The sequence below is a fragment of the Peromyscus eremicus genome, chromosome 8a (assembly GCF_949786415.1).
Source record: "Peromyscus eremicus chromosome 8a, PerEre_H2_v1, whole genome shotgun sequence".
Classification (NCBI taxonomy): Eukaryota; Metazoa; Chordata; class Mammalia; order Rodentia; family Cricetidae; genus Peromyscus; species Peromyscus eremicus.
The window spans coordinates 71,952,466-71,962,329 of record NC_081423.1 but is presented as its reverse complement, the minus strand read 5'-3'; the positions used below and the strand labels follow the sequence as shown (position 1 = coordinate 71,962,329).

The following is a 9,864-nucleotide window of genomic DNA, read 5'->3' as shown; positions in this document are numbered from 1 at the left end:
CAACTGAATCACCATTCTGACTTCTATCTGCATGTCAGTGTTCTGGGACAGACGAGGTGGCGTCTCCAAAGACCTCTGACATCGTGGGTAGTCCCAGGGTAAGTGATGAAACAAATCTAAGATGAGGTAGTGTGTAGTTTTGTGTGGCAGGCTGCCCAGTGAGACTTACTCCAAGTTTGCTGGTCCCATTACCTCTGCTCAGTAGCTACCGCTGTACTGCACACAGGGGCCATGCCAGCCACCAAGAGGTAGATACGGCACCCCAAGTTAAGGGACACAGTTCCCCAATGCCCCCTTGCGTGGCCTCAGACACCAGCATCACTTTGGTGGCCTCAGGCTCCACACACTGTTGACTAACTGTAAATCCTGGGAGTGGCTGCAACCTGCCTATCGTTTGGTCACTTGCTAGAATGCACAGATGGCAGGGCAGTACTGTATTTAGGATTTGAACTTTATTGAAATAAAAAGAATCAGAAACAGTCACACAGGAACACAAACAGGGCAAGGTCTGGAAGGGTCTGAAATACAGAGCTTCCTTGTCCTTCCTTGTCCAGGACAAGACTGCATCAGCCTGAAGCACAGGCATGTATGTGTTCATCTGTAGAGAAGTTGCACCAGGGCTCCACCAGAGCTGGAACTGAACCATCGTTTACCGGCAGGATTCCCAGAGGTCTCCGACTGACCTCAAACCCCAGTTCTCTCTTCTTCTTTAAAGGGGTCCTTGGAGCTCAATGCCCCAACCTCCGATCAATCATCAAGCTGGGCTTTAGAGTGGCTAGCTGCCATCCTGGGTCATCTCCTCTCTTGACAAAAATTCCACTGTGATCCACAAGGCAGACAAATAACAATGACACTCCATCCTCTCAGGAAATTCCAAGGACTTAACAACCCCCCACACCCCCAAACCAGGAACAAAGGCCAGCCAAATCCTTCAATAGCTAACAAAGTATCTACGTGTCCTGAGACACCTATTCCTTTGTAGAAAAGATCATGAACAGGGTCCATCTCTGGTCTGGGCCATTTTTCCATTTCACTATTTAACTTTTCATGATAGAAATGTTCAAGTCTATGCAATGGCAGGGAGAATAAGAAAATGAGCCCCGGGCTCCCACCTCTGCCTGCTGGTTACTCAATACTCAAGCGGGGCTTACTTTTCATCAATGTCCTGCCCTGGCACTATCTTGAAGCTAAGCCCACACACCCGCTCTCTGAGCATTTTTTACCCAAAGTTCCCTGAAATCGTCACTACACTATGGTAGACTTCAAGGGATCGTAAGACTGGAGTGGAACCTGAGCACCCAGAGGCCCTGAGCAGTAGCTTTCAAGGGGTGGGTACCTCATCAGTGGATTTCAGCTTGAGTGACAACATCTTCCACCCACACCTCAATCCAGAGGGGATACCAAATTCTGCTTCCTGTGTTCAAAGTAAGGTACAACAGCCAGTCTTGCCCTGTTTATGATGATTATCTTGATAATGAATCACCTCTAAAACACTTAAGTCCAAGAAGTCATTAGCTAAAACATTACTAATCGATTAAAATCAAGAGAGGGAGGTAAATGGTGTAAAAGATAACATATCGATATTAGTAATAGATTGAAAATCAATCTCCAAGTAATTAAAAAGATTAGCCAGCCAGTCTTGAATAATACAAAGACTTTGACCTTCAGCTTATCACGCCAGAGTGACTGAGACAGTACCCAGCACCTGGGTCTAGGATAGGATTTTACATCAATGTTTCTGGCAATTTCTGTATGTCCACAGGGCCCCAGGGTTTTCCTGTCACCCGTGTTAGGCATCTCTTCCACCCTGGAATGACAAGAGGGGTGAAGAGAGCCATCCTCCATCTTCCTACCTTCCTGATGGTGCAAAAACATTCTAGGACCCTCTGGTACTGGATTCCAGAAACGCTTATGGTTAAGGTAAGGTCTTACCATTGCAAACAGAAAGGTATCAGAGAGCAAGGGTACACTCCTCCACTTACAACTCCAAACACCTCTGGGCTTTGGTTACCTGCTTGGCTCTTTCATAAACAGAGAGACACATGCCTTCCCAGCCTGAGCTGCACAGGAAGTCTTGGCTGTCGGTCTCATTTCTGCAGAAGAGCCCAAGCGGGACCCCTCAGTTAACCCTTGGCATTCTACTTCTCTAGACCTAGATGTTTCCCAAGTCTAACTTGGTTCCAAACAAGGCTTTGTTTCAGAATTTCAGCGAAGATGCTTTTGGGCATCTTCAAATTCGGAGAAGCATCACCAAGAATTTGTTCAGCAAAGGAAAAAAACTTTCAAAGCCCACATATCATCTACAGGGACATGTTCCCTGCAAAGATGCTCCCAGGGAACAGAACATTCTTCTGGGAGAGGACACAGATCACGCATCTGTCAGGAATGCCAATGCTAAGAGTCCTGGAATTCCATTACAAGATCTGAGATGAGTTATGCTCTCAAATATCCATCCATGTGAAAGGTCTAGGGGCCCTACCTTCCCTATGGTGACCTCTCTTCATAGGAAGGCACAGGAGGGAGCTCCCCACTTAGGAAAGAGAGCTGGACTCCTGTTATTCTGAGGCCAAATCCTCATAGCTTCTGGATTTGACATCAGTACAGAAGGAGGGTGGGGAGATCCCAGTCATCCATCCCCGCCCTTTAGTGGCCTGGGCTATTTTCACTGCATGAAAGACTGCAGAAAAAACAGCCACTGGCTGGGCCTTCCTTGTTTTTTTTTTCTTATCTTTAAAAGTCCTCCTAACCTACAGTTCGGTCTACATGAGCATCAGCAATTGGCTCAAATGAGGAAGACAGCAGAAAGGACCAGGTTAGGAGATGGGTCTCGGACTCATCACTGGGCCTGCAGTCTGTGGCTAGGGACAACCAGGAATACGGTTGTCTCCCACAGGTCCCTCAGGCAACAGGTAGTCACCTCAGTGGGTGATCTAGCATGGCTCCTGCGGCAACCACACACAGCCCATCTGCATGACGGTAGGGAATGGGAATGTGGTGTGGCTGGCCACTTAACTGTAGTAGCCACGGAAGGCAAATGGTGGCCTTTATAGCCACAGCCCAGTATCTACAATCCACGAGGAGGGGGAAAATTACTGCTGACTTACTAATGTCAAGGCAAGACATTAGTAAGAGCAGAACCATCAGGCTCCCATTAAGCCAGCCAAGGTTCTGCTTCCCTACCCCCACTCCTAGCACAGGTTATGGGAAGAAAGGCCTCCAGCTCCATGGCCATGGTCAACATGTCCCTGCTGAGATGTCCCTTAGAGAGGGAGAGGCTCCATCTCACCTGGATCGGGGTTACCTTGACAAAAATTGACACAGGCTGATTCAGATCAGAGTTTGAAGCCTTATCTACAAAAGGTTCCTGGGAGGAAGGGTTATGTGGAAATTCAGAGTAGAGAGGAAGCTCGGCAGTAGAGCATAGAAAGGCCCTAGGATTCAACACCTAGTGTCAAAGACAGAATATATACACTGAACTCAAAAACTGGATTTTTTTTGTTGTTAATTGTTTTTTGAGACAGGGTTGCACTATGTAGCTTTGGCTGTCCTGAAACTCACTATGTAGACCAGGTTGGCCTTGAATTCATAAAGATCTGCCTGCCTCTGTCTCCCAAGTGCTGGGATTAAAGGCGTGTACTGCTGCACCTGGCTTTTTTTTTTTTTTTTTTTTTAAATCTAGAGCATAATCAAAACCCAAAGGTCTGAAGGCTACCCCAGACAGTAGACATCCATCACCTGAGAGAGAAAAAACATGGCTACAGATTTTCTGTAAGACAACAGAGGCACTAATGATTTTACTCTCTGAAGCTTGGCCCCAGTGGCTAGCAGCCTGAGATTTCCCAGAACACTGGGAGGAACTCATCCTGCCCTCAGGGCACCAGGAGGTAGACAGTCACCCCACCCCTTTCTGAGCCAAATCTCCCCTATTTATTCTCTCTGTCTCTTCCCCAGCTCCCCTCCCAATCTCATATCTGTTGGGGACTCAGAAGTTCTCCAAGTAGAATCCCCCCCCTTTACAGCGTTTTTTTTTTTTACCAGTCTTGGATGTTCCCCAGTAAGTCCAAGTGTCCGAGGCTGGCCTAGTGGCCTGCCTACTTGGAGGAGCAGATGGAAAGCGTGGGTACCCGCAGAGAACACCCAGAAGGCTGGGTACAGGGCTTCAGTAAAGTCCACCTTGAACTTGTACATCAGATAGACCTTTTCTGTGACAGCAAAGAAAATGACGAAGCCGTGGTCACAGTTGAGAAGTACACCGACTCGCGTGGTCTTGGTGTGGGGGGCAGAGTTTTCTCCACGTTGTTGTGCCAGGCAGAGATCTTGTTGTTAAACCATTCTACACACCATGAGTTGGCGTTCCGGCCCAGCCGACTCTCGGGGCCCTGCCGCTCCATGCTGCCATAGCAGATGCCTACGCCACAGAAGTTGTTCTTCTGCAGCTCCACCTCCCAGTAGTGAATGCCTTTTTTATAGCAGTGCAGCCCCAGAACCTGAGAGCAGTAGGTGAACCTCTGGGGATGTGACCGGTAGTGCTGGAGCCCGTCAGCCACAGAAGCGGTGGTGTAGTTGTCGGAAAGGACCACTTTGTTGTGGGCAGTATTGTAGTCGAAGACAACTTTAACGAAATCTGAGAAAACATCCCCCAGGGAATCAATGACAAGAGGCCCAAGGTACTTTCAATTTTAAAACTTTCCCTATCTATATATTTATTTTATCCATCCACCCATTCAACTACCCATCCACACATCCACACACCCATCCATCTATCTATTCACACATCATCCATTCATCCATCCATTCACTCGCCCACCCAATTCACCCACTCATCTAACCATCCATCTATCCATCTACCCACTCATACACACACCTATCCATCCATCCATCTACCCATTCACATACACCTATCCATCTACCCACCCACCCACCCATCCATCCAGCTAACCATTCATCTCTCCAAACACCCACTCAAATACACACATCATCTATCAACTCATGCAACTACCCACTCACTGGTCCATTGACCACCCATTCATCTGTCTACTCATCCACCCACCTAACCATCTACCTGGCCACCCATTCACCTACCCATTTATGCATGTATCCACCCACCCACTCTTCCATCCACACAGCCAAGCTACTCACACTCCATAAGCTCAGCTCTGGACTTGGCTAAGAAGTTTTCTAGGACCTTATTTTTGAGTGCAGCAGAGTTTGGCTGTGGGGTGTTGGTTTTGGGTGTGGCTAGAAGAGAAACAGAGAGTGGTATTCACGACAAGCTCAGGACAAATGGTAGATACTTCCCTTGACCACAACAACTCACCCTCAGGGACAGTTGTTTTAAAGTCCATTGACTCTCCAGGAGCTCCAAAGGTGGGAAACTTGCTGGATGGGGAAGAGCTTTGGCTGGGGCCAGGAGCAGCAGCTGAGAGGTGAGGGAAGGACAACATGAAACAGCTGTATGCTACAGAGGACTAGATGACCTCTCTTCCCTTCTATGACAATGACTTCCACAAACACATCTGACCAGCCAAGGCCACACAGGGAGTCCAGATAAGGCTCTTTATCTGTCTTACTCATTTACCATGGGCCCCCTCTCCCTGCTCAGACCGGCCTGCCTTCACAGCACACATGTGTAAGAATGGGTCCATGGTAGAGAGCCCTTGTTAAAGCAGGTCCACTGGTGCTCTCAACCTTAGCTCTGGACTCAAACAAGTCATGGAAACAAAAAGATACACAAATGCACAACTTACAGGCTTTCTTGGTCTTCTTTTCCTCTAAAAAAAGAAAAGATTTGTGGATTAAGAAAGTTGAAAGCACATTGCTATACACAAGAGATCACAGGAACGAACATTCATCAGAATGCATTTGACTCATGCAAACTAAGGAAGGCTGGCTTCACTTGAAATATAAGGGGGGAGCTGGCAACACACATCTACAAGGACAGGAACCCCCACCAGGGTCATGGGGTATAGACTATTAGGAAATAGGAAAGAATTTTCTAGGAAGTGTTTACATTGATTTGGATAATGGTAAGATGGGACCCATTTGTCAAAAATGTATTTAACTGTACACTTAGGGTCTGTGCATTTTACTACAGGTAGATTAGAATGCTACAAAAGAAAAAGAAAACAAGCAAGAAAGAGGAAGTCAGGAAAAAAAAAAAGTCTGGGTTAAGTATTACAATCGTGCTTAAAAAACATCCTGCCTTCCCAAGGGCTCTTCCAAGCGCACACTCTGTGGCCAGGTGTTCTAGTCCACAGAGAGACCGATGCCCATCAGTGGTTTGCTGAAGACAACTCCTCACACCCTAGAAACCAGCAACAAACAGTAAAGTGTGCCCAGAGTCCTCTCTCTCTCTCTCTCTCTCTCTCTCTCTCTCTCTCTCTCTCTCTCTCTCTCTCTCACTCTCTCTCTCTCTCTCTCTCTCTCACTCTCTCTCTCTCTCTCTCTCACACACACACACACACACACACACACACACACACACACACGCACACACACCACTAACAGCGGAGCGCCTCGATGCCTTTTCATACTGACCTCCGGGAAATAATCACAGCTTGCTTGTTTAAGGGCTATAAAGAGTTCTCACAACCAGTGTGTCCCATGGGAACCTTACTTGTCTTCATCCATGGGCTCAACTGTCATTATTTTCCAAATGTGAGGGGCAAGGAGATTCATCCTATTCTTCCCCAGCCCCATGTCCACAGTCCCAATGACAATGACATCCTCCCTAATGGAGGAGGGGAAGAGGGTCAAATCTAATGCTTGAGGTGTGGGGTGTAAAAAGTGTTCTTTTTCCAGGCGGTGGTGGCGCACGCCTTTAATCCCAGCACTTGGGAGGCAGAGGCAGGTGGATCTCTGTGAGTTTGAGGCCAGCCTGGTTTACAGAGTTGCTGCGGGCTGCAGGAATATATCATAAGAACTCAGCTGGTTATGGCAAAGTCACTACCTGGAGGGATCAGGGAATTCCTCCAGAGGAAGCCAAATTCCAAGGAGTTTTGGGTGTTACTTGGCTTGTTATATATCAGCTGTATTCTGTTATGAAAATCATGTGTGCCTTCATAGTTTTCCCAATTGACTTTTCCCTAAGAAGGGCTAACAGTGTGGACTGATCACTCTCTGGACATACACATTCCAGGCATTTGGAGAACAGCCTCAGGAAAGGCTTTCTCTGGAATTAGATATCTCCCTTGGCCACTTTCAAGGACTAGCAGTAATAACAGTCCACATGAAAGTCTCCTGATGTAAGGTAAATTCCACAAGGAGACAACACCTAGGTCAGGTGGACGTTAAGTAATAGCTTTACACAATTTAGCTCGGACCCTCCTTTCTTACAGCCTTACTAACTTTATAGACCTCTAACTCCTTACCTAACCACTTCTAGGAATATTTAAATAACCTTCTGCACTGACAGCTATGCTCAGCCAGAAACCCAGTTCAAGCCTCCCTGTAATTATCATCATTGGCACCATCCAGCCAGGTCCATCCCCAGATGGAGCAAAGTACCTTATCAGAGATACCTCTGTACTCTCTAAGAACAGACTTAAGCATCCAGGCTACCTGTTACTTCCTCCTTTCCCAAATCTTACCTCTAGTTCCAGATCTCCCTTTAACTATCACCAGAGGCATCTAGCTGTACACAGGTTGCCTAGCGACGGAGCACACTTTCCCCCACCCTGCAGAAAAACGGCAGATAGCTTGGACAGATAAGAGCCACAGGAAAAAAGAAGACAGTTTTATTTTCTCCCATTGACTTAGCAACTTATAGATTCTTAACATTTTCTACTAATCACGTTTAAGACTATAGTTGAGCACATAAGATCCCTCTTCTTAGATATTACCTAAATTTAGCCTTTAGTTAATTCATTTTCCCACTGGTCACTTCCCTTTGGGGTTGCAAATGATAATTAACGGTTATTGCCTCTCAATGTGATTCTTATCACCCCTCCTGTTTGTTCGTGGAAGCCTGGCTTTATATACCAGGACTTCCAGGGCAAGAAGACAGAGAAGAGAAAAGAGATTGGAAGAACTAGACGGGTAAGAACTTGAGAGGAACAAACTGAGATGGGGAAGAACTAGACTGAAGGGCTAGAAGAGAGTACTAGAGGAATGAGCTGGAAGATGAGGAAGAGCCAGATGGGGAAGTACTAGCTGGGTAAGAACAAGCTGAAGAGGACCTAGATGAGGCAGAATTAAGACAAGAGAATTAAGATAGAACTTAGAGGAAGCAATAGATAAGTATAGAGAGAAAATCAGGCAACTGAAGCTGTGTATAAAGGATGTTATGCCAGAGGAATTAAAGCAAGTGGACTATAGAGCTCGGTATGCTGAGATTCTATTTCCTGAAAATAGTCCTCGCCGTTAGTAGTTCTCTCTCCTGAGCCCCTGGGATGTATAATATTAAGGTTGGTCCAGCTAATATTATACAAGACAGAGTGAGTTCCAGGATAGCCAGAGCTACACAAAAGGACTGTCTCAAAAAAATGAAACAAACAAAACAAAAACAAACAAATTGTTCTCTTTCCTTTTTTTTTTTTTTTTTTTTTAAGATACAGGGTCTCTCTACATAGCCCGGCTGTCCTAGAACTCACTATGTAGACCAGGCTGGTCTCGAACTCACAGATGCTGGGATTAAAGGCATGTACCACCATGCCCTGCTTACTGTTTACTCTTCTTTATAAATAAACCAACTCACTGTACACAGGTAGAATCAAATTTTCACTGGCGGGAACAATTCGGAAAACATTTTCTATGGCTCAGTGGGAGAGGTCAACAGGGGAAAATAGTGAGAAATATGAGGCTGGGGAGACGGCTCCATGGGCAGAGGGACCTGAGTTCAGATCTTCAGACCCCAGATAATGCCAGATGGGGCAGCATGCATCTGAAATCCCAGAACTCTTACGGCAAGATGGCACATGGACACGGGAGACTCCGGAAGCTCTCAGCAGTGAGCCTGGCTTATGCCATGGCAAACAAGAGACCCTGTCTCAAACAAGGTGGAAGGTAATGATTGGCATCCAAGGTTGAATTCTGACCTCCACACATGCATATGTCCACACTCCTCCACACATGCACCACATGTCCACACTCCTCCAACACATGCACATGTCCACACTCCTCCACACATGCACATGTCCACACTCCTCCACACATGCACATGTCCACACTCCTCCACACATGCACATGTCCACACTCCTCCACACATGCACATGTCCACACTCCTCCACACATGCACCACATGTCCACACTCCTCCACACATGCACCACATGTCCACACTCCTCCACACATGCACCACATGTCCACACTCCTCCACACATGCACCACATGTCCACACTCCTCCACACATGCACCACATGTCCACACTCCTCACACATGCACCACATGTCCACACTCCTCCACACATGCACCACATGTCCACACTCCTCCACACATGCACATGTCCACACTCCTCCACACATGTCCACATGTCCACACTCCTCCACACATGCACATGTCCACACTCCTCCACACATGCACATGTCCACACTCCTCCACACATGCACCACATGTCCACACTCCTCCACACATGCACATGTCCACACTCCTCCACACATGCACCACATGTCCACACTCCTCCACACATGCACCACATGTCCACACTCCCTCCACACATGCACATGTCCACACTCCTCCACACATGCACCACATGTCCACACTCCTCCACACATGCACCACATGTCCACACTCCTCCACACATGCACCACATGTCCACACTCCTCCACACATGCACAACATGTCCACACTCCTCCACACATGCACCACATGTCCACACTCCTCCCACAACATGCCACATGTCCACACTCCTCCACACATGCTCCACATGT

The 9,864-nt window shown here is 47.2% G+C and overlaps 1 protein-coding gene across 1 annotated transcript in view; it reads right to left on the bottom strand.

Moving 5' to 3' along the window:
• Positions 1-4,091: 4,091 nt before the first annotated feature.
• Trim25 (tripartite motif containing 25) overlaps positions 4,092-9,864 on the bottom strand; it is a 26,900-nt gene continuing 21,127 nt past the window's right edge. The window contains 6 exon segments of the mRNA XM_059271503.1: positions 4,092-4,118; positions 4,120-4,278; positions 4,281-4,624; positions 5,140-5,238; positions 5,318-5,419; positions 5,748-5,771. Coding sequence (XP_059127486.1) covers positions 4,092-4,118; positions 4,120-4,278; positions 4,281-4,624; positions 5,140-5,238; positions 5,318-5,419; positions 5,748-5,771 — 755 coding nt within the window.